The sequence below is a fragment of the Pecten maximus genome, chromosome 14 (genome assembly GCF_902652985.1).
Source record: "Pecten maximus chromosome 14, xPecMax1.1, whole genome shotgun sequence".
Lineage (NCBI taxonomy): Eukaryota > Metazoa > Mollusca > Bivalvia > Pectinida > Pectinidae > Pecten > Pecten maximus.
The window spans coordinates 37487392-37513780 of NC_047028.1; the positions used below are offsets into that span (position 1 = coordinate 37487392).

General features: G+C 40.0%; 1 protein-coding gene across 1 annotated transcript; it reads left to right on the forward strand.

Annotated features, from left to right (window-relative positions):
- Positions 1–99: 99 nt before the first annotated feature.
- On the forward strand, positions 100–26389 carry LOC117341970 (elongation factor G, mitochondrial-like). The gene is given in 22 exon segments (XM_033903870.1): positions 100–386; positions 1729–1776; positions 2045–2167; positions 2860–3197; positions 4010–4126; positions 4547–4620; positions 5784–5860; positions 6350–6510; positions 8033–8108; positions 8648–8785; positions 9475–9556; positions 9659–9667; positions 9706–9716; positions 11226–11420; positions 16337–16419; positions 17619–17688; positions 20139–20231; positions 22782–22857; positions 23374–23442; positions 24835–24995; positions 25327–25387; positions 25390–26389. Coding segments are annotated over 22 exon segments (2259 nt in total). The 5' UTR covers positions 100–311; the 3' UTR covers positions 25512–26389.

Here is a 26389-nt window from a genome sequence, read left to right on the forward strand (position 1 = left end):
CGAACGAAAAGGTCAATCGGTGGAAGAAGAGGTCAAAGGTTAAGTAACTGTACGTCTTTCTCACTGTAAACACAGAGATTTTTTCGGAATTTATCAAGCTGCAGTATTGTATCAATCATATTTCTGAATGTAGATAGGTAAAATATATTGTGAAAATAAATATACAATATGTATCGCGGGTGTACGCATTTATAAACATACATCTAGCTGGATATATTAGAGTCAGAGACATGCGCATGCGCAAGATATAGATTATACTTCCGGTGCACGTGTGATAGAATTACGGAATCAATGTCAATGTTGAATATCGAATGAAAATGAAGCTATTATCAGTAGCCAAAACATGTTCGAGTTTACGTGGTGTAGGATGCTCCAGACTGCCAAAGGTGAGAAGTTATTAGGTGATTTAAAATGATATCGAGTTGCATAGAACATTTTAACAGTGCAGTACATTTCGGGTACCGGCTTGACATTTATGTTACATAAATCACAGGGGGCACGAATTAAGTATGAATTAAGGCTTTCTGAAACTGATTTATATTTTTGTCTGTATCTCCCCGATGCACAGAACAAAATAGAAATCGCAGATTCAGAAACTCTGTATAACAAGACTTCTATGTGACAACGGTCGACTCACTTTGACTACGTACAGTACTCCAACAATGTTAGAGGATATCATGATCAGTTATCACGGCGAAACTTATGACGGGCGACGACGGTTGGTGTGAGAACCAAAAAAATAGCAGAGACCTTTAGCCAGCTAAAGTATATATGACCCAGCGTAGCACGAATCCTTGTGACAGTATACTGAATCGTATATAGCAAATTTAAGAAAATATACCTGTATGTTGATTAAGACCATTCCCTTGAAAGGTTTGTTGACATTCAGTCACAATTTTCCGAAATTGTGTTATCTGACTAGGACAATGGGAATCCTTAATATTGTAGAGGGTTTAGAACGGGCCGATCATTGGCGACCAGGTAGCTAAATTAGGGTTTGAACCCCGGTCTAGCCGCTAACATTTCTCTTTCTCCTGTTTCAAAAATGGCGAGGTCTTAGCTTGCCAACCCTTAGCTTGTCTAAAGGATTGAGAGTACGCTTATATATGTGGTCTTTGGGGCGAAGACTTGAATAAAGGAGGGAGGAGTAGTGGAACTGGATAACTGATATAATAATATAATATATGTGTAACAGGAGAGGAGAAAATGTAGCGGCCAGACCGGGGTTCGAACCCGGGACCTCCGAACACTAGCTGGATGCTCTACCATTTGAGCTACCTGGTCACCGATGATCGACCCAGTCCAGTCCCGCTACATATGTATCAACCCGAAACCAAAGAAACATATACTCTAGCTGTCAGCTGATCTCATTATGAATATCCTAACACTACATGTCCAAGCCACAACAATCACTCCATGACATTGTAATTAAGATTTTGTTGAGCGTCAATGTGAAAGAACAGGGAAAAAACACCTTCCTAAGTGCCCTGAATGACAGGTAGGCAGGGGCTTAGCTAGGCCCTTGATTAAGTCGATTCACAAAGTTTTGAAAATATTTAAATGCCATGGAGTTCAAACAAAGTCGATGGTCCCTGTACTCAAGTTCCATCACTTCATGTATGCCTATATATATTCAGTACAATAACAACCCCTTAATATGTAGTGTTTTTGTTCATTGTGCCTAAATTTAAATCTGCCTTTTATGGTAATTGTTCTTTTGTTTTGTAGGGCAACTATATGCAAGCAGCATGCTATGCAGGCGGAAGGACATTTGGTGTAAGTTGTACAGCAGGCAAGATGCTAAAAAATAACTCTTAAATATTCTTAATCGATTCCCATTATTTAGTTCGTATATAATGTGTACTGTTTGGTGTATGTTATAGTCAGAAGAATGATCTATTCTCTAATTATAAGCATCAGTTATTATAATGATCCAAAAAAAAAAGATATTGACATATATATGCAAAACAACACGTTAATTGTTATAACACTCTATTTATAATTTAATAGATATATACAATTCTACTTTTTCATTTTAATTTAGGAAGTCATTGATGATGTTACTAAAATAAGAAACATTGGAATCTCTGCTCACATTGATTCAGGAAAGACCACACTGACAGAACGTCTCCTCTTCTATACAGGAAAACTGGTAGAAATGCATGAGGTAAAAAATAACTTTATTTACATGTCCATTACAATTATCATCATCATTATCATCATCAGACGGTAAGACCACAATGTGGTGGCCAAGTGGTTAAGGTGTACCAACACTTTATCACTAGCCATCCACCTCTGGGTTACAAGTTCGAAACCCAAGTGGGGCAGTTGCCTGGTACTGACCCTAGGTTGGTGGTTTTTCACTGGGTACTCCAGCTTTCCTCCACCTCCAAAACCTGGCACGTCCTTAAATGACCCTGGATTTTACTAGGACGTTAAAGAAAATAAACCAAACCGCCTGTCCTTCAACAGCTCTTGTTTTTACAATTCTTCAAAAATAAGTTATGCATGAATCTAAGTGAAATTTCTTGTGTCTCTTTTTCATCTCTCAAGATATAGTAATTATTTATGAGAGAGGGAGCAGACTTTTTGAAAGCTCATGAACACAATTTTCTAACACTGTTTGTGGGGAAGATAAACATCTTTTTCAAGTGTTAAATATGAATTATGAAACTGACAAATCTCATCGTATCAATTCTTGTTACATTTTATATCTATTTACTATTTGTAAGTTTTTGACGCAAGTTGTGTGTCGTGTCCTTTTTTACAGGGAAGGAGACAGGTAAATCTTATGTGAATTCCCTATCACCATAAATACTCCACGAAACCAGTAGTTAACCCAGAATATTATACATTCAGGTAAAAGGCAAAGATTCTGTAGGAGCCAAGATGGATTTTATGGAGCTAGAACGACAGCGTGGTATTACGATCCAGTCTGCTGCGACGTATGTGAATTGGCAAGGAAATAACATAAACATTATTGACACACCAGGCCACATAGACTTTACAGTAGAGGTTGAACGGGCACTGCGGGTCCTCGACGGTGCAGTCCTCGTCTTGTGTGGGGTCGGTGGAGTCCAGTCCCAGACTCTCACAGTACACAGACAGATGAAGAGATACAACGTCCCTTGTTTGGCTTTTATTAACAAGCTGGACAGGATGGGGGCTAACCCTTATAGAGTGATTAATCAACTCAGGTAGGAAACATGGTACACTGATTATTGTATCACAAATGTTGATTTCCGTTTAATCAAAAAGATTTCCAAGGTTAAGTAAATATACCTATATCACGAACCCTACCCTCTATATTTCTGTGTCTGCTGAAGGTATTTTGGCTATTTAAGGAAGGACTGTTAGAAGCAAGATTCCTTGTCGATTTAATCTCAGGTCAGTGAAATTATTTTTTAAAAATTTCCCGACATACCTATATATTTTTTCTTGCAAGCAGAAATAAATATCTTTGAACACCTTATAGTTTGGAGATCGTGGAGAAAGGTAAAAGTTGGGTGGCACAGTGGTTACACACTGACACTGGCCTTTTACCTAGATATAGGTGGATGGGGGTTTGATTCCCCGATTGAACGTGGAAAGGTATGTGGTAAACTGTCCAACCATGTAGATTTCCTTGGGTACTCCGGTTTCCTCCCACAGTAAGACCCCTCCCTCGCGCACTTCAATCTGGGCAACAAGCGTGATTAAAAGAATTATATATTAAGTTGATATAACTTGTTTTGCAATTGTTGTAAAATAAAGTTTAGATTAAGTTTAGAAATCATTTATATTTAATCAACTTTTTATCTATGAAATTTATTTTCTGCAAATTCATTCTTTCTGAAACACTTTATGTTGGGTGGAAAGTATGTCAGGCGGAAGGTATATATGACACAAATGTCCTATTTAAATACATTTGGTGTAATCTTACATTGCATATAGTGAATGAAAGAATTAATTGTAATTTAATTCTTGGAGACATATTTTAACAGAACAAATATTTACTGTGATGTTGCAGATCAAAGCTTAAACACAATGCTGCCCTGCTGCATCTCCCCGTCGGATTAGAAAAAGATCACGAGGGAATTATTGACGTCATAGAGAGGAAAGCTGTCTATTTTGATGGGCCTATGGGGTAAGTGTAAAATTGTAGTAAGCTCACCTGCCTGTGTATGAATATATGACAAACTGGTACAAACAATCTGATTACCAAGTATTAATTTGATATTTAAGTTGAAATATTGGTCAAACATAATCTCTTTACTGATCTGTTGTTACCCAAAAAGGTGGCTGGGTGTCGCGGAGGTAACACACTTGTGTTTCACTATCATTTCACATAAGTGCTTGCCATGCATTCTGCCATGTATTGAAGTGATTTTAAGTCAAGATTTTGTCTCACAAAGATTCATTCTCAAAAAGAATCATTATCATAACATAATGGCAACTTGGATAATTCAAATCTGGAAAACTTACACTCAAAAAAATTGGACATCCCAAAGTGAAAACATCAGTCCCAAAAGTAGAAATCTAGAATTGAATCTTCTTAAATTTTCAGTCTCAATGTGGTAGAGGAAGAAATTCCACAGGATATGAGAACACAAGCCGAAGATACCAGACAAGAGCTGATTGGTAAGATTTTGTATGAAGTTTACGGAGCCAGTAAAGATGTTTTATGCATACAAATTAGGAAACTGACTGCTACGAAAACTGTATTATATCATCACATGATCAATATAAGTTACTTCCTTTCCGTTGTGATTAATTATACAGCGTCAATATATACAGTCATCTGATCAAAGTGAAGTTTTGCTGACAGGTGTAATATATATAAATATGATATATAGAGGATATCTAACAGTGTCTTCAGTAATACCAAATATATTAGCCACACGAGTGAAATATATTTGGTATTACTGAAGACACTGTTAGATATTCTGTTTATTACATTTTTTATCAACGAAAAACCTACCCCGTATGCTAACTAGGCCTACAGCGATCATTTGTAAACAAAAAAAGTAGTTCCCCCTGTCCAGGTGCTGACATATATGTCGGGCTTTCTGATTGGTCAATTATTTTGGTATTTTCTAATCATTAATTTGATTGGTCAAATCAGCAAAAGTGATATTTTTCACTAGTGTCAAAAACCTCAGTTACATGCTTAATGCATCATGACTTCACCAATGTATTTACATAATGTATGTGCTGATCTGATAAAAGTGAAATGTTACAAAATATCACTAGAAATACCAGTAATTACAACTGGGAATTCCTACAAACAGGGTTTAAAAGGGCCGATTGGTATAGATTAATACTGCATGATACAGCAAAACGTTTGGCAATAGCCTCTCCTATTTTCTATTTGCCGAAAAGAAGTTGGTATGAAACCTTTTTTGGAACCAGGCTTATACATTCAGCAATAAACCTTCTCTCTTCAAAATCCCAACTAGATGTGGATGTTTATTGTCGGTCGAATATGATACCTACAATACAACAGCATAACCACAGGATTCCTGCTACACAAGACAGTGGATATTGTGTACCATGATAGTACACCTTCTCACAGTCAAGACTCTAGGGTCGGTATTTACTGTCATATTTTGATGAAACTTTACATAACATGAAATAATTTAACACTGACACCAAGTCTAGTATATTGTATTGATGTATTTGTCTTGGTTTACAGAAATGGTAGCAGATGAAAATTTACATATATTAACATGAAATAAATTTAACACTGACACCAAGTCCAGTATATTGTATTGATGTACATGTATTTGTCTTGGTTTACACAGAAATGGTAGCTGATGCAGACGAGCCCTTAGCTGACATGTTCCTTGAAGAGAAGACACCGACAGAAAAAGAAATTCATGTTTGTCAAATTTAGATTCTTCCCTCAGTTTAAAAATTAATGTTTAAGCCTAATCCAAAGTACAAAAAAGTTGAAGGCATAGTTTGACTTCTTTGAGCCTTCAGTTGGGTATATTGGTATGTGACATTTACAAATAGCACTTCAAAAAGCAACAAAAACACCTTTTATAATATCTGTTACAAAAGTTAATTAAAATAATTTCAATGATGATTTTTACTGAATTCTTTTTTGCTGTCCAAAATATAAACTAAAAGCAGGCAAAATCATTCTTTGATAATTAGAGTTGTAAGAATAAACAGGTTGGGGGGGGGGGGGGGGGAGGAGGAGGGGGTATTTTTACATTAAACACTTTATCTGGAACTCTGATAATGTAAAGACAATGCTTTAAACCTCCGAAATGAAAATCTACTTCTACTAATGAAGATTTTCTTAATATTCTTGATAACCATGAAAACTTAGATCTTAAAGTTTTAATATGTAATATTTCAGGATGCCATTAGAAGAGCATGTCTGAAAAGGAAGTTTACGCCGGTTTTGCTTGGATCTGCCCTCAAGAACAAAGGCGTACAACCCCTGTTAGACGCTGTTGTCCGCTACCTTCCCAACCCTACTGAGGTAGAGAACTACTGTATCGACAATAGCGAGGAAGGGTAAGATGCTGTTTCTTGGGTGTGGAATTTATATCTCCTTCAAAGGAAGGGAGATAATGCTCTATGTCTGGCCTCGTGTTGTTGTTCGGCGGTCTTGTCATGGACATAACTTTTGAACAATTAATCTCTTCAGGGATATAAGTTTTGAACAATTAATCTTTTCAGGGACATAACTTTTGAACAATAAATCTTGTCAGGGACATAACTTTTGAACAATAGACTTGTCAGGGACACAACATTTGAACATTTAATCTTGTCATGGACATAACTTTTGAACAATTAATCTTGTCAGGGATATAACTTTCGAACAATTAATCTTGTCAGTGACATAACTTTAGAACAATAAGTCTTGTCAGGGACTTAATTTTTGAACAATTAATCTTGTCAGGGACTTAATTTTTAAACAATTATCTTGTCAGCGACATAACTTTTGAACAGTTAATTTTGTCAGAGACATAACTTTCGAACAATTAATCGTGTCAGGGACACAACTTTTGAACAGTTTATTTTGTCAGGGACATAACTTTTGAACAATTAATCTTGATGAAACTTCAAACATAATATGCATTTATTGAAAGTGCTATGTAGCTAACTAATATTATTGTCTCTATGACTTTCATTTCAAGGTCAAAGTTCAATTAAGTGCAAAATTTTCAATTCAATTTTCTCCTTGGCATTGACGCTGTTCAGTGAGTTTTACTGAAATAGATAGTAATTACTACACAAGTATTGGAAAAGATTCCTTGTCAATTATCCTGCCAGATTTCAGGTCAATAACGCAGGCAGAAGAAATAATTTTTTTTTGAAAGAATCACAAGGAATCACTTGACATCATGCACTATGTACTGTATGTGCAAAATAATTTTTTCATCTGTGTAAAGATATCGGTGCATTATATAATAAAAAGGCCTTTTTTCACAGTTTTTCTGTATATGCGGATATTGAATGAGTTTTCATTTCTTATGAGATTTTATGAAACATTTATAAGAAATCTAATATTACACTAGTGACATACTATTACACAGGCGAGTTTACTGGATGACAAGTTGATTTTGTGATTATTATATATCACATGTAATAAAGTTAAACAAAATGGACCTTGTCACCGCGGGAGTCGTCTTGGTATAGAAAAAACTCGTCTTTTGTCAGTCATTTCCTCCAGAGAACAACATATTACATTAAAAATGGTAAACATTGTATGTGTTGAGTTTTATAATGATAAACAGAATCTGACTCTCCTGTTCTTATATTAATTAGTTTGCTAAAACTTGTTTATTGATTTCTTATGGAATGAATAAAGCTGCTTTATAAACTGAACACAATATTGCTTGAACACTCTTGCTAGATGCACCATCATATCTAACTTGACGGCAGGTAGGTAGCATTTGGCTTTAGCTAGCATAAGGGTCCTAAAATTTAGTTTTAAACAGTCAATAAATCAGAAAATATACAAAACTTCTCTATTTGAGCAGTCAAACTAGTATTATTTCTACTTGTATTCTGTGTCTTTTTTCTGATTCAGGAAGGAAGTCAAAGTTCTGATGAATCCAGCAAGGACGAATGACAATCCATTTATCGGACTGGCTTTTAAATTAGAAGTTTGTATACGTTATCTCTTTCCGTACTTTGTGTTCTTTTCGGATTCCATACCGGAAGTGGTTATTAGGCTCAACCCCAGAAGTTTAAACAAAATCTCAGGGGGACTATAATAGGTTTTCTCCCCTGTCCATCTGTCCGTCCATTCACTCATTTTTTCCGCACTTTTCTCAACCATATACTTCAAGGTGTGTTACAGAAAGTTGGTTGGTAACTTCAGTATGAGTAGCTACAGATCAAGTTCGAGTGTCAGGGTTTTTGGGTCAAGGTCACTGTTACTATTTTCAGCGGGGGGCCAGTAGGGGACATAAAGAAATGCAAAATTTTATGTTATCATCATACATTATTGAGAAATATTTTCAAAATACTCTAAAATGATATAGATGACGGTAAAATATCGGTTTCAGTTTGTCTATTTTTCTTGAAAAATTGACATTCACGATCACAATCAAAATTGACGAAGATATTTATGTAGCAAGTTTGGACTATTTAATCCATCGTTGACTGTATAGTTATATAATGTATTTTTGTTGTACTACAGGCTGGGAGGTTTGGCCAGCTGACATACATGAGGTGTTACCAAGGTGTACTTAACAGGGGAGATACTCTTTACAACACAAGGACTGGCAAGAAGGTCCGGGTACCACGACTCGGTCGTATGAACGCTGATGAGCTGGAGGTATGATAATGAAATGTCACTTTTAAAGTCACCTGAGACAAAGTTACAAGTGCCCTTCATTGCCTTTATTTGATCTTTTGTTGTCCAAAATTGTGAATTTCATGACCTTGGGGAAACCTAACTATAGTTTATATATTAGGAAATTATATTTTTAGTATCTTTTGTTTAATTACCATTAGAAATAATTCAGTTAAAATTGTCAGTATAGGATGACATGGATATATTGCCCTCAGGTCCTGATGGATGGAGCCAAAATGGATGGAATTTGTTTAACTGACTGAATGTTATGAGAACTCGTTAGACTTGTTATTGTGACTGTTATTAGGCCCATGTACCTGTTGTTCATGGCTTGCTGGATAATTGAACAAAAAAAAAGATTTTCTGGATTGAATCATTTCCCTTTTCAAGATGATCACTATAATTTTGCATCTTAAGGAAATTTCTTGATTTTAAATTTCCCGTTTTTGTTTTGGATTGAAGGTAATTATCTTAGTTAAGGAACCTCCCCTAAATTTTGCTTTCCTATAAAAGATTCAAGTCAAGGAATGCTAATGAAACTCGGGTCAGGTGTCACATTCTTAAACATTGTGTTTTTAGGATCTAATTGTTAAACATGACATATGCTGGCGATATTTCTGCTTTGTATGGTGTTTTCAGGTGTCACATTCTTAAACATTGTGTTTTTTTAGGATCTGAACTTGACATATGCTGGCGATATCTCTGCATTGTTTGGGGTAGACTGTGCCAGTGGAGATACATTTGTTACCAAGGGTAACACACATCTCTCTATGGTGAGTATCGCAATCATCTGTCCATCTCTCATTTGTTACCAAAGGTAACACACATCTGTCCATCTCTCATTTGTTACCAAGGGTAACACACATCTGTCCATCTCTCATTTGTTACCAAGGGTAACACACATCTCTCTATGGTGAGTATCCATCTCTTCTGATTTAACCATGTGACCATGCAAGGCTCTAAATGGTGCCTATTTTAGTGGCCATGCACCTTAAACTCACCATTGGCGACCTGTTTTTGACCTATTAGACACCTGCATGGCCGTTAAAAAAAATTGTGTAAATTTGCGATTTGGTTAATTTTTCAAAAGTTGTAGTCCATGCTAAATGACATTCACAATTGAAAAAGTTAGAGAGAGGTATTATAATACTGATTTAAGAATAAAAAGTTTTTTTATTATACCCGCAACAAAGTTAGGGGGGGTATACTGGAATCAGGTTATCTGTCCGTCCGTCCGTCCGTCCGTCTGTAGACACATTTTGTCCGGACAACTCCTCCTAAACTGATGGGCCGATTCCAATGAAACTTCACATAAATATAGAAGACCATGTGTAGATGTGCAAGCCACTTTCTTTTTCTCAAAGTTATGGTTGCTATGGCATCTGGTCACTATAAAAAGGTTTTCTGATATGAACCATAACTTAAAGTTTGTCCGGACAACTCCTCCTAAACTGAAGGGCCAATTTCAATGAAACTTCACACAAATATAGAGGACCATGTGTAGATGTGCATGCCACTTTCTTTTTCTCAAAATTATGGTTGCTATGGCAACTGGTCACTATAAGCAAGTTTTCCAATAAGAACCATAACAAAGTTTGTCCGGACAACTCCTCTGAAACTGAAGGGCTGATTTTAATGAAACTTCACACAAATATAGAGGACCATGTGTAGATGTGCATGCCACTTTCTTTTTCTCAAAATTATAGTTGCTATGGCAACTGGTCACTATATTACTGGGTTATCTTAGTTAGCCTCTAATAAAGAGTTCCAATTCACCATTGACTCGTGCAGATTGTGGGGGTATTACATATAGTCAGCCATCCTGACGACAGTTCTAGTTTTTATTAAAGACAACTAGGCCAGGCGACTAACTTTTCCAATTTGTGCCTAGATAAGTCTGCCATGACCAGAGCCAAAACTTCAGACAGGTTTATTTCTTTGTTTGATTTTATCAATTTCAGGGCTGGAAAGATAAAAACTCTGGGTTTTCCATATTTTTTTGATAGGTTGGGTAAAATAATTTCGTATTTGTGATGAAAGGAACTCATGGAAATGAAATTTATTTTTCTTGTATTGTCATCCATTCATGGATTTTTCACCGCACTTCCTTGGCTTTTACACATATGGTACACAATTCAAGTGGTGACAGCACTTCTAAAATCTTCTTTTTATAGCTGTATACACTCAGTCTTCCAACTCCCTCACACACACACACACACCAAAACAGAAAGAAATGTCACATCATCATGACAAATATCTACTTCTTGTTTTCATCAGAACTTGACAAAGTTTATTATTTACAAATCAGTGCAATATTCTGCCACATTCCAATAACATTATTATTAATAACAACATCAGTGCTTATAAATGGCTTCACCCCACTTCATGAGTTAAATTTTAATTACATATTTATTTTTTCCAGGAAAGTATGCATGTTCCAGATCCTGTAATATCCATGTCTATCAAGCCAGTAGACAAAAAGACGAGTGAAAATTTCTCCAAAGGTATAAGTCGGTTCACAAAGGAGGATCCGACGTTTAGAGTGGAGTGGGACGACGAGAACAAGGAGACCATAGCATCCGGAATGGGAGAGTTACACCTAGACATCTACGCACAGGTAATCATTAGGTTACAGGTAATCATTAGGTCACAGGTAATCATTAGGTTACAGGTAATCATTAGGTAACCGCACAGGTAATCATTATTCCACCGCACAGGTAAACATTAGGTCACCACACAGGTAATCATTAGGTCACGGGTTTTACGCACAGGTAATCATTAGGTCACAGGTCATCATTAGGTCACAGGTAATCATTAGGTCACAGGTAATCATTAGGTCACCGCACAGGTAATCATTAGGTCACAGGTAATCATTAGGTCACAGGTAATCATCAGGTCACAGGTAATCATTAGATCACAGGGATACAATAGAAATAGGGTCCCCTAACAAAATCTTGTGAAAATTCCCAATTTGGCAGTGAAAAATTTCCCAATTTTGAGGTCATTTTTGAATGATTTAGTAAATTTTAGTTTTATCTAGAAAGACCTATACTAGGGTACTTTTGAAAAATAGAAAGCAGCTATAGATATAGATAACAAAATGAAATCAAAAATAACATAAAGGCAATATTCATCAAAGAAAAACTGAAATTTGTATGAACATCACTATTTTTTGTTTTTCCCAATGTCACACTTTGTTGCGTAGAAATCCCTGGGTCATCTGAGACAAAGTCTCAAGTGACCTATTTTAATCGCCTTTTGTCCTGCTCCGTCCATAAACAATTTACATTCTTGTTTGATATCTATTGGAATTAGTTCTATCATGGTTAACATAATCAGCATGGGATGACAGTTTGATGGTATGCACATGCAGGCCCTGACTGACCCCAAGGGGCTGATGGGCGGGACCAAAAATGGTAAAATTAAATGAAATTTCAAAACTCAGTTGATAGTTAAGGCCCATGGGCCTCTTGTTAGTTATACGAATCACTCTTGTTGGCTGGAGTGATAGGTGAAAGGGGGTCTTTATGTGGGAGAAACAGAGTTACCTTAGGAAAACTTGTGTGGTCCCTCCTTCTAATAATCATAGTCTGTCTCCATTGTCTCCTTAGACATGGCCTTACTTTTAACCTTGGATTTGAATGTTAAGAAAAATGGAGGATGGCTAAAGGTTCTGCCTGATCAAACCTTGACCAAGATGGTAAAATGTTGATTTGATGAATCTCTTCTTCATAAAGTCCTGGGGCCACGGTGACCGAGTGGTTAAGGTGTCCCGACACTTTATCACTAGCCCTCCACCTCTGGGTGGTTAAGGTGTCCCGACACTTTATCACTAGCCCTCGTTACCTCTGGGTGGTTAAGGTGTCCCGACACTTTATCACTAGCCCTCCACCTCTGGGTGGTTAAGTTGTCCCGACACTTTATCACTAGCCCTCCACCTCTGGGTGGTTAAGGTGTCCCGACACTTTATCACTAGCCCTCGTTACCTCTGGGTGGTTAAGGTGTCCCGACACTTTATCACTAGCCCTCGTTACCTCTGGGTGGTTAAGGTGTCCCGACACTTTATCACCAGCCCTCCACCTCTGGGTGGTTAAGGTGTCCTGACACTTTATCACTAGCCCTCCACCTCTGGGTGGTTAAGGTGTCCCGACACTTTATCACTAGCCCTCGTTACCTCTGGGTGGTTAAGGTGTCCCGACACTTTATCACTAGCCCTCCACCTCTGGGTGGTTAAGGTGTCCCGTCACTTTAACACTAGCCCTCCACCTCTGGGTGGTTAAGGTGTCCCGACACTTTATCACTAGCCCTCGTTACCTCTGGGTGGTTAAGGTGTCCCGACACTTTATCACTAGCCCTCCACCTCTGGGTGGTTAAGGTGTCCTGACACTTTATCACTAGCCCTCGTTACCTCTGGGTGGTTAAGGTGTCCCGACACTTTATGACTAGCCCTCCACCTCTGGGTGGTTAAGGTGTCCCGACACTTTATCACTAGTCCTCCACCTCTGGGTGGTTAAGGTGTCCCGACACTTTATCACCAGTCCTCCACCTCTGGGTGGTTAAGGTGTCCCGACACTTTATCACTAGCCCTCCACCTCTGGGTGGTTAAGGTGTCCCGACACTTTATCACCAGTCCTCCACCTCTGGGTGGTTAAGGTGTCCCGACACTTTATCACTAGCCCTCCACCTCTGGGTGGTTAAGGTGTCCCGACACTTTATCACTAGCCCTCCACCTCTGGGTGGTTAAGGTGTCCCGACACTTTATCACCAGCCCTCCACCTCTGGGTGGTTAAGGTGTCCCGACACTTTATCACTAGCCCTCGTTACCTCTGGGTGGTTAAGGTGTCCCGACACTTTATCACTAGCCCTCCACCTCTGGGTGGTTAAGGTGTCCCAACACTTTATCACCAGCCCTCGTTACCTCTGGGTGGTTAAGTTGTCCCGACACTTTATCACTAGCCCTCGTTACCTCTGGGTGGTTAAGGTGTCCCGACACTTTATCACTAGCCCTCCACCTCTGGGTGGTTAAGGTGTCCCGACACTTCATCACCAGCCCTCCACCTCTGGGTGGTTAAGGTGTCCCGACACTTTATCACTAGCCCTCGTTACCTCTGGGTGGTTAAGGTGTCCCGACACTTTATCACTAGCCCTCCACCTCTGGGTGGTTAAGGTGTCCCGACACTTTATCACTAGCCCTCCACCACTGGGTGGTTAAGGTGTCCCGACACTTTATCACTAGCCCTCGTTACCTCTGGGTGGTTAAGGTGTCCCGACACTTTATCACTAGCCCTCGTTACCTCTGGGTGGTTAAGGTGTCCCGACACTTTATCACTAGCCCTCCACCTCTGGGTGGTTAAGGTGTCCCGACACTTTATCACTAGCCCTCGTTACCTCTGGGTGGTTAAGGTGTCCCGACACTTTATCACTAGCCCTCCACCTCTGGGTGGTTAAGGTGTCCCGACACTTTATCACCAGCCCTCCACCTCTGGGTGGTTAAGGTGTCCCGACACTTTATCACTAGCCCTCCACCTCTGGGTGGTTAAGGTGTCCCGACACTTTATCACTAGCCCTCCACCTCTGGGTGGTTAAGGTGTCCCGACACTTTATCACTAGCCCTCGTTACCTCTGGGTGGTTAAGGTGTCCCGACACTTTATCACTAGCCCTCCACCTCTGGGTGGTTAAGGTGTCCCGACACTTTATCACTAGCCCTCCACCTCTGGGTGGTTAAGGTGTCCCGACACTTTATCACTAGCCCTCGTTACCTCTGGGTGGTTAAGGTGTCCCGACACTTTATCACTAGCCCTCCACCTCTGGGTGGTTAAGGTGTCCCGACACTTTATCACTAGCCCTCCACCTCTGGGTGGTTAAGGTGTCCCGACACTTTATCACTAGCCCTCCACCACTGGGTGGTTAAGGTTTCCCGACACTTTATCACTAGCCCTCGTTACCTCTGGGTGGTTAAGGTGTCCCGACACTTTATCACTAGCCCTCGTTACCTCTGGGTGGTTAAGGTGTCCCGACACTTTATCACTAGCCCTCCACCTCTGGGTGGTTAAGGTGTCCCGACACTTTATCACTAGCCCTCGTTACCTCTGGGTGGTTAAGGTGTCCCGACACTTTATCACTAGTCCTCCACCTCTGGGTGGGTAAGGTGTCCCGACACTTTATCACTAGCCCTCCACCTCTGGGTGGTTAAGGTGTCCCGACACTTTATCACTAGCCCTCCACCTCTGGGTGGTTAAGGTGTCCCGACACTTTATCACTAGCCCTCCACCTCTGGGTGGTTAAGGTGTCCCGACACTTTATCACTAGCCCTCGTTACCTCTGGGTGGTTAAGGTGTCCCGACACTTTATCACTAGCCCTCGTTACCTCTGGGTGGTTAAGGTGTCCCGACACTTTATCACTAGCCCTCCACCTCTGGGTGGTTAAGGTGTCTCGACACTTTATCACTAGCCCTCCACCTCTGGGTGGTTAAGGTGTCCCGACACTTTATCACTAGCCCTCGTTACCTCTGGGTGGTTAAGGTGTCCCGACACTTTATCACTAGCCCTCGTTACCTCTGGGTGGTTAAGGTGTCCCGACACTTTATCACTAGCCCTCCACCTCTGGGTGGTTAAGGTGTCCCGACACTTTATCACTAGCCCTCCACCTCTGGGTGGTTAAGGTGTCCCGACACTTTATCACTAGCCCTCCACCACCGAGTGGTTAAGTTGTCCCGACACTTTATCACTAGCCCTCCACCTCTGGGTTCGAAACCTACGTGGGGCAGTTGCCAGGGACTGACTGTAGGCCGGTGGTTTTTCTCCGGGTACTCCGGCTTTCCTCCACCTCCAAAACCTGGTGCGTCCTTAAATGACCCTGGCTGTTAATAGGACGTGAAACAAAAACAAACCAAACCATAAAGTCTGTCCATTGTCTCTCTAGACATGGCCTTACTGTTAACCTTGGATTTGAATGTTAAGAGAAATGGAGGATGGCTACAGGTTCTGCCTACACCCGACACACCGGCCGTACCAATGTTAAAAAGGTTATCAATGCTTTCTGCATGGTGCTCAGCAATTAAAGGGAAGCACATGGAAAAGAAAATGGCCAATGCCAGTGTCGGTATACTTGGCTGGTAGATGCCTACTCCTATAACATAGGAGGCAGCTGGTCAGTCCTTTTTCTATCGTATATGATTTTGCTGACTGCGACGCCTGTCAAAAGTATCTTGCCGTGTAAAACCTCTAACATTGTTGGAGTAGACAGATGCCATGCCGTTGTCATGTGTGTGTGACTTCTCAGAAAATTGACACTTTTAAACGGTCCATCGAGTTTGCCCTACTATGATCAGTGTTCCATGATGTTGGCTCAACTCTGATCATTAATGACAAGTACTAATTATGTCTGCAATATTATGTCATTTTGTGTTTGACCTTTGACCTATCATCTATGGCATATCGCTAGTACCAGGAAGTTTGAAATCTTTTATTATGTGTTTTTTACAACTTCATTCAATGCATGTTTATTTTAACTGCCATTTTTGTACTTTCAGAGATTAGAACGAGAATTTAAAGCGAAGTGCATCTTAGGAAAACCAAGAGTGGCATTTATAGAAACTCTTACCAATAAAATAGAGTAAGTATCATCTGTCTAGTACTCAATGTTTTTACGAAATTTTCTTAAGTATTTACTAGGATTTTTCTGTGACTTATAGAACATTAATTTAATTTGTGACATTCCTCACAAAATCACAGAGATGTTTGTAAAAATGGAAATATAGAGGTTACACGAGTGGTTGTAAGATATGGTATTTATTTCACACGAGTAAGTTATTTTTCAAAAGCTACAAATGGACACGAGCTTTAGCGAACGTCTTCTTTTAACTTTTAAAAGATAACTTACGAGTATGAAATAAATTCCATATCCAAAAATCACGAGTTGTGTGACCTGTTTCTACCACAATAATATCGGCTTGAATCAAAGGGAAACGTGGCCAAGCCTAATTTCGCGTATGCAAATAAGGTGTACAGGCTTAGGTGATGGCTGGGACACGGCGATGTGACGTCATACGATTATTGATGACGTCAATAACAATTGCAGCTCTGGTCAAAGTTCGAATTTTTTACCAATCGAAAGACCGTAAGGTCGTATACGACTAGTGGTATATAACATATTTATATCCAACAGTCAGCACATTTATACAATGGCTTGAGAGTAGAATAACACAGAGTATTGTGGTAGAAAGCAATATATATTAGATACTTAACCAGAGGTGCTGTTTTCTTCCCATGATAGAGGGGTGGAGGCGAGATATTTTTGTCTGGATTCTATATATGACAGATTCAAAGACTGTTGCATTAGTGTTGACAATTGCATCCACATCTATATAATTGTCATGTATTTTAAATAAGTAGGAATGGTATGATAACAGCCATATTGATAGCTCCATCTTTGCTCGTTCTGCATGGACTACTGAATCATGATAATCAAACATTTGGGGTATTAAGATACTAAGTCTTTTTATGTGTGGTGTGAATTGGAAATCTATTCTTCAATACAATTCAAATTCCTCAAAAAAGAACAAAACGTACAATGAGCTGTGAACACACAGGAGGGGAACTTGTTTGAACCTGAACAAGTTTTTGCTTTATTCTGAGATTTTAGCCCGCATTATTAAATGGTAGAAATGTCACTGATAATTGATGTGAGATGCCCATCTAATAAGAAATCTAGTGAAAAAATGACTCGCTCAGTGACTATCTTCTTTGGAAATAAATTATCATATGGAATGTTTGATTTCACCATTCTTAATTGTTTTGGTTTTCTTCTTTCAGATTTGAACATTTACACAAGAAACAGACAGGGGGTCGAGGAGAATATGCCAAGGTCATAGGATCTGTAGAGGTCAGAAAAATTAATGTTTGTTACTTTAGGTCCGACTATTTGTCTGTTCATCAATAATTTCTTAGGCTGACTGAGTTTATCAAGGTGAGGCCTCACTCTGAGGGCTTAGTTAGTCCAAGGTGAGACCCCACTCTGAGGGCTGAGTTAGTCCAAAGTGAGGCCTCACTCTGAGGGCTGAGTTAGTCCAAGGTGAGGCCTCACTCTGAGGGCTGAGTTAGTCCAAGGTGAGACCCCACTCTGAGGGCTGAGTTAGTCCAAGGTGAGACCCCACTCTGAGGGCTGAGTTAGTCCAAGGTGAGGCCTCACTCTGAGGGCTGAGTTAGTCCAAGGTGAGGCCTCACTCTGAGGGCTGAGTTAGTCCAAGGTGAGGCCTCACTCTGAGGGCTGAGTTAGTCCAAGGGGAGACCTCACTCTGAGGGCTGAGTTAGTCCAAGGGGAGACCCCACTCTGAGGGCTGAGTTAGTCCTAGGTGAGGCCTCACTCTGAGGGTTGAGTTAGTCCAAGGGGAGACCCCACTCTGAGGGCTGAGTTAGTCCAAGGTGAGGCCTCACTCTGAGGGCTGAGTTAGTCCAAGGTGAGACCCCACTCTGAGGGCTGAGTTAGTCCTAGGTGAGGCCTCACTCTGAGGGTTGAGTTAGTCCAAGGGGAGACCCCACTCTGAGGGCTGAGTTAGTCCAAGGTGAGGCCTCACTCTGAGGGCTAAGTTAGTCCAAGGTGAGACCCCACTCTGAGGGCTGAGTTAGTCCAAGGTGAGACCCCACTCTGAGGGGTGAGTCAGTCCAAGGTGAGGCCTCACTCTGAGGGCTGAGTTAGTCCAAGGGGAGACCCCACTCTGAGGGCTGAGTTAGTCCAAGGTGAGGCCTCACTCTGAGGGCTGAGTTAGTCCAAGGTGAGACCCCACTCTGAGGGCTTAGTTAGTTCAAGGTGAGACCCCACTCTGAGGGCTGAGTTAGTCCAAGGCGAGGCTCCACCCTGAGGGCTGAGTTAGTCCAAGGCGAGGCTCCACTCTGAGGGTTGAGTTAGTCCAAGGTGAGGCCTCACTCTGAGGGCTGAGTTAGTCCAAGGTGAGACCCCACTCTGAGGGCTGAGTTAGTCCAAGGTGAGACCCCACTCTGAGGGCTGAGTTAGTCCAAGGTGAGGCCTCACTCTGAGGGGTGAGTCAGTCCAAGGTGAGGCCTCACTCTGAGGGCTGAGTTAGTCCTAGGTGAGGCCTCACTCTGAGGGTTGAGTCAGTCCAAGGTGAGACCCCACTCTGAGGGCTGAGTTAGTCCTAGGTGAGGCCTCACTCTGAGGGCTGAGTAATTAGTCCAAGGGGAGACCTCACTCTGAGGGCTGAGTCAGTCCAAGGTGAGACCCCACTCTGAGGGCTGAGTTAGTCCAAGGTGAGGCCTCACTCTGAGGGTTGAGTTAGTCCAAGGTGAGGCCTCACTCTGAGGGCTGAGTTAGTCCAAGGTGAGACCCCACTCTGAGGGTTGAGTTAGTCCAAGGTGAGGCCTCACTCTGAGGGCTGAGTTAGTCCAAGGTGAGACCCCACTCTGAGGGCTGAGTAAGTCCAAGGTGAGGCCTCACTCTGAGGGTTGAGTTAGTCCAAGGTGAGGCCTCACTCTGAGGGCTGAGTAATTAGTCCAAGGGGAGACCTCACTCTGAGGGCTGAGTCAGTCCAAGGTGAGACCCCACTCTGAGGGCTGAGTTAGTCCAAGGTGAGGCCTCACTCTGAGGGTTGAGTTAGTCCAAGGTGAGGCCTCACTCTGAGGGCTGAGTTAGTCCAAGGTGAGACCCCACTCTGAGGGCTGAGTTAGTCCAAGGTGAGACCCCACTCTGAGGGCTGAGTTAGTCCAAGGTGAGACCCCACTCTGAGGGCTGAGTCAGTCCAAGGGGAGGCTCCACTCTGAGGGCTGAGTTAGTCCAAGGGGAGACCTCACTCTGAGGGCTTAGTTAGTCCAAGGTGAGGCCTCACTCTGAGGGCTTAGTTAGTCCAAGGTGAGACCCCACTCTGAGGGCTGAGTTAGTCCAAGGTGAGGCCTCACTCTGAGGGCTGAATTAGTCCAAGGTGAGGCCTCACTCTGAGGGTTGAGTTAGTCCAAGGTGAGACCCCACTCTGAGGGCTGAGTCAGTCCAAGGTGAGGCCCCACTCTGAGGGCTGAATTAGTCCAAGGTGAGGCCTTACTCTGAGGGCTGAGTTAGTCCAAGATGAGGCCTCACTCTGAGGGCTGAGTCAGCCCAAAGTAAGTCCCAAGTTGAGTCCATACTCTGAGGGCTGAATTTTCACCTGATTATTGAATACTAAATTAGCATCCATTTGAGCAATTAGGCCGTCTGAGGCTTTTAGCCCCTAATCTTTAAATTTGTCATTAAATGGAATGTTCAAGGTATTGATTATCACAATTATTAAAACAATGTGGACCTTTTGCTGTTGTAGGTACGTATAAGTTATTCATTTTCTGTTTCAGCCCCTGCCTCCACAAGAAAATACGAAGATAATATTTCAAGATGAAACTATGGGTACAGCTATACCAAAAAATTACATAGTGGCTATAGAAAAGGTAAGTCTTGAAAAGTATATACATCTGTAACTCAAATTTCTTCAGATCTAACATTCTCCATCGGGGAATTAGCCATGTGAGCAGTGATATGGCTAAAAATTTCATTGGTTTGGTGGCAACCATTAGTCCTTCAATCAACTTTTTAGCACACCGTCATCACATGGTAGGCGATTCAAATTGCTCTACGTCCATGGTCCTTCGTCGGTGGTGAGTCCATAAACAATCTTTGTCATCGCTTTTCGTGAGAGGTTTTTGAAGAATATTCGTGAAACGTGAGGTGTTAGTTCCCCTTCATCCCCAGTTGTTCCTGTTCAATTTTGAGCCTGATTGGGAAAACGAATTGGCCGACAGGTGGCTTAGTTGGATTTTCACAATTGACGCTTGTTTTTGTTATTTACGGGAAAGATTTTTCTGAAACTTGATATGTAGGTTTCTGTCGGTCCCTTGTTATTAGCTCACCGGTTATGAGTAACCGTGAGCTAGTGCTGTACCCCGGGCGTCGGCGTCCAACCCCACTTTTTTGGGGGGTAAGTTTTTGGAAAGCTTGTAAGTTCAGAAGTATACACCTCACACCCTTCGCATTTGGTTTACACATTCATTAGAGGTCTAGGAGTGATTTTATAGCAAAATCATGCAGAAAAAATTGTGATTTTTTCCGAAATCTTACCATTTTGTGGACTTAATTTTTTTGGCACCAAAACCCGCTTTAAAGATTTTGGGGGTTAGTTTAAGAAAGTTTTTAAGTCCACACCCTTCTTATTTGGTTTATACATCCATTAGAGGTCTAGGAGCAATATTATGTGAGGTACAATTTCAAGACGGAGTGTAACATAGGCCAATAAAATAAAAATCATTCAGTGGTGGGTACCAACAACCCTGTGGGATCTCTTGTTCTTACACAGCTTCTTAAAAGGAAAAACATTCATTGTATGGTCTGGTTAATAAGGGCCAAATAAAAATTGAATTCCATCCATTGGTTTTATTAGCTCAAGTGAGCTTATGCCATCGTGCGGCGTCCGTCTTCTGTTCGTCCGGCCGGCCGTCCGGCGTCACCGGCGTCAACTTTTTCATTCAAACAACTTCTTCTCAATAACCAAAAGGCCCAGGGACTTGATATTGGGCATGTAGCATGCTGGGGTGAAGGGCTACAAAGTTTGTTCAAATAAATGACATTCACCTTCATTCAAGGTCACAAGGATCAAATAGGCTATAATCTTCAAATGACTTCTTCTCAATAACCAAAAGGCCCAGGGACTTGATATTGGGCATGTAGCATGCTGGGGTGAAGGGCTACAAAGTTTGTTCAAATAAATGACATTGACCTTCATTCAAGGTCACAAGGATCAAATAGGCTATAATCTTCAAATGACTTCTTCTCAATAACCAAGAGGCCCAGGAACTTGATATTAGGGGTAAAGCATGCTGGGGTGAAGGGCTACAAAGTTTGTTCAAATAAATGACCTTGACCTTCATTCAAAGTCACATGGGTCAAATAGGCTATAATCTTCAAACGACTTCTTCTCAATAACCAAGAGGCCCAGGGACTTGATATTGGGCCTGTAGCATGCTGGGGTGAAGGGCTACAAAGTTTGTTCAAATAAATAACCTTGACCTTCATTCAAGGTCAAATGAGTCAAATAGGCTATAATCTTCAAACGACTTCTTCTCAATAACCAAGAGGCCCAGGGACTTGATATTGGGCCTGTAGCATGCTGGGGTGAAGGGCTATAAAGTTTGTTCAACTAAATGACCTTGACCTTCATTCAAGGTCACATGGGTCAAATAGGCTATAATCTTCAAACGACTTCTTCTCAATAACCAAGAGGCCTAGGGACTTGATATTGGGCCTGTAGCATGCTGGGGTGAAGGGCTACCAATTTTGTTCAAATAAATGACCTTGACCTACATTCAAGGTCACAGGGGTGAAATCGGCTAAAATCTGTAAACAATAATTTTGCGATAGCCAAGAACCTCCAAGACCTGATATTAGGCCAATAGAATGCTGGAATGAAGGACTAGAAAATGTTCAATATGAATAAAACTAGCTTACAATGATATTTGAATAAAGAGGTAATCAACATAGTATCTTTAGAAATGACCTGAATCAACTTCAAAGTTGCTGTAGAGCCAGGTGAGCGATACAGGCCCATTGGGCCTCTTGTTGGGATTTTTGCCCTTTGGAAAATTCCTGACAAACTTTTGTATTAAATGATGACACTAATATATACTTGTGAATATACATGTTTTGAACAGGTGTATATATATATATATTTGTACTGTATATGCCTAGCCTTTATATTTTCACATGTTAGACCAAGCCTATCATATCATGTACAGAAGTATAAACAAACAGATACATTTATGTATATTGTGTTATTTGATTTGAGAATAAAGACAATTATTGTACGTCTGATGCCTTTCGCTTGCTACTGTTTTGAGTCTTGATAACATAACTGTACATTCTGATTTAGTGAATGAAAAAAAGAGTATGTTAGTGATAAATTTAGTCTCTGAAATATTTAAAAAAAAAAATTGTATTTACTTTTTCAGGGGTTCAGAGAAGCTTGTAAGAAGGGAGAACTGAGTGGCTTCAAGGCATCTGGACTTCTGATCAGGTTGACAGACGGTCAGTTAATTATCACTTAAGACTTTAACTCTTCGTCTTGTAATGAGGATTAGGTTGGTGGATAGTCATGATCAGTTAATGGTCACATAAAAAGTTGTGATATCATCCTTTGTGTACAGTCGATGTACAGTTCTACTATCCAAAGATACAGATGTGTTTTCTCTGTCCTATTCTGCTCCAACTCGTGGTTTATCTTATATTTAAATCTTTCACTATTCGTCTTGTAATGAGGATCAGGTTCATGGACAGTCACTTCTCTATCTCCCTTACCTTAAATTGACAGAACTTATTCTGAATATTAACATGTTTCAAATTTCTATGACTACATGATTTCTATATAACTAAAATTGCAATTACAGCACCAAGGTAGATAACCCTTGAGCTGTTTTAACAGAATCTTAATCTCAGAATTGTATTTTGTAAACAATTTGTTTTTTTCCAAAAATTTGACTTGGAATCGCAATGAACTTTGCGACATTGATTGTTTATTTGTTTATTCTCTTGTTCTGCCCACAGGTATGGCTCACCAGGTGGATTCCAGCGACTGGGCTTTCCATCAGGCAGGAGAGGCAGCCATGAAAACAGGTCAGATATCTTGGGTTCTCCAAGCATCGTTGTCATCGGCAGCTGAGCTTGAAATAGTCAAAGTAATTTCTTAAGAAAAGAAAAAAGAAATTTTCAGAATAATTTCTTAGAAAAAAAAAGATATGGAATAATTTGAGGAAAAAAAGAAATTGTCAGAATAATTTCTTAAGGAAAAAAAGAAGAGCATTGAACAGACTTACTTCACTTAATAATGTGTCTGCTTAATGCTGTCAATAGCTAAGTAATTATTTCTAATAACATGTTTATAAATGAGATGAATTAAATTCTTTTAAAACTCAAAATTTCAACCAATATGTCCTGGTTTTAGGTAAATATTGCAAACTAGTGATTGTATGTTTTCATGTACGTGCTAGATTAAATGTAGGTTGGTCTAGCACAATCTGTGGTCAAGCTTATAATTAGCAACAGTTGAAGTGAGATGTGTACTAGTGTATTAGGAATACTGAATTTCTACCCTGGAAGTTTTCACATATTTATTTAAAAGGGGCATTCCTTCGTTTGAATAAAGTTTAGGTCGTCAAAATTAAACTTACTGGAAAATATGTATTTTTTTCAAACAATAAATCTTGTAATCTTTACATTAATACGGCAGTTTTGCACTGAAGATAAACCAAAGTTCATCGAGTTTTAAGTCCTGAAAATTTTTAATTTGACCCGAAGTATCACTAATTACCGCTAAGACATACGGTATTTGTATATGATACGCCTTTTTCAGTATTTTTCTACAATACGCCTTTTTCCTGTACATTTCAGCTTTAATTTCATTACTTGTACTGTATGCACAAATACTCATATAATCATCGTTCGGACATAGATTTCATCAATAGAAATTGTGCATGTTTCTGATGTCTGGACGAAGGAATGCCCCTTTAATTCTTTTCTTCAACATACAACTGTCAAGTACATGTTGTACAAAGTATTGGTAACTGGGAACATGTCTTCTGTATCCTGACCTCTTGTCTAACCCGACTCCTGTCAAATATCTATATAATCCCATGTGTTATATCAGATCTACAAAATTAAACCATTGTTTTCTGTCTTATTGTTTAAACCAAAACAATGGCTGGTCGGGTGGCACAGTGGTAACACACTTGTCGGGGCTTGATTCACTGATCGGACGTAAAAAGGTCTGGGCTAACCTGGCCGAACACGTGGGTTTAGCTTGGCAATCCGGTTACCTTTCACGGTAAAACTCCTTTTGCTCTTCCATATGGGCCACTAAACAAGCATGATTACTGATCAATATAGGTTGGTATAACATTTTTTTGCGATTGTTGTAAAATAAATAATGTTTACATTTTACAACCAAACATTGGATTCGTCATATAAGGGAGGTTTCACTCTTACATTAATTGTTGTTTGTTCGTTTAGTGATGGAAGAAGGAATATGGCAGCTATTGGAACCTGTAATGGACGTGGAGGTGAATTTTCCTGCCGAGTTTCAGGGTGAAGTTCTTGCCAGTCTTAATAAGCGAGACTCTATTATGATGGGACAAGATGCCAATGAAGAATTTGTATCACTTTTTGCACAGGTACTCAACATAGTTAGGTCATCCCGCCAAGGGTCAAGCTCTTTACTTTGTTCAAAGTTTTCATAATACTTACATATCTTCCTGGTTGAAATATTCATCCCACATGGTTTATATTCAAGTCAGAAGTTCATTTTCAATAAAACTTTTTTTATCATTTGATATAAGTCATGACCTTCTTAGGCATTCTTTTATAAATTAAAAATTCACTCTTGCAATACTTTTTAGAAATTATACAGCTTTTCTTAATTTTTGAGCGCACTAGTTATGTAAATTTCCCTTTGCCTGTTGAGTTCTAGTTTCGATATTTACACAAAATATCATTTATTTTCAGACACCTCTCAATCAAATGTTTGGCTACATGACAGAGCTTCGAGCTAAAACCCAGGGGCGAGGGAATTCACCATGGAATACAGTCGGTATTGTCCAATGAAGCCAGAGCTAGAACAACAATTGATACAGGCCCATATACAGGAACAAGAACAACAAAATAAACATCTCAAACGCAAGAAGAATTGACAGCGGCCATTATAGATTTATCAAATTGGACCTTGAACATTTATTTATTTTGTTATTTGAAATGTTTGTAGCTATAGGTCGATGTACCTATTGTGTACCTTAACTGTGATACGTACCTGTCCGTTAATAAGTCATTCTTCTGAGACAGATTCAGATTATCACCGGGATTACTCATGAACGTGTTGGAATTAGTATTTTAATTTCTAACAAAAGTTTAATGTACGATTATGACAAATATTGTGAGATCTAAATGTGGACATAACATCTGTGACACTGTGTAAAGGGGAGTGCGAATTGGGCAGGGTTTTAAAGTAATCACTTTGCTTGAGCATTCTTGGGTCTGAGCCAAGCATGTGTGCAAGTATGAAATATATTGTAAACACCTGGACAATGATTTAGTTCATATTTACAACATAATATCATGTGACCTCTTACCTACAAACTTATCAAAAATGGTGATCATCTGTCATTGTTTATGTTAAAGTAAAATCATGAACCCCAGGACCGATTATTTCACACTATAACATAACATGACCAAGGTCCACACCTGAACAGATTTTGGTGATCATTAGTTAGGGAAGCAACTGTTGTATCAGAAAAGCATTGGACACATTTGTAAATAGACAAAAGTGTCAAATGCTTTTCCACTACATTATTAGCTATGGTTAGGATTAAGGTTAAAGGTTGCGTTGCCCCTTTCAAATGACAAGTCATGGATGAAAGTCCTGGGCAGGTTTAATACTAAATGAGGGGTTGGGATTGGGATAAATCCCACTCAACTTGCTTTTACTGTAACGATGTGCTACATGTACATCATCTACATATATGTATATCATGCTGTTGTTAAAGATTGTGTATAAATGAAATATTGAGTGACA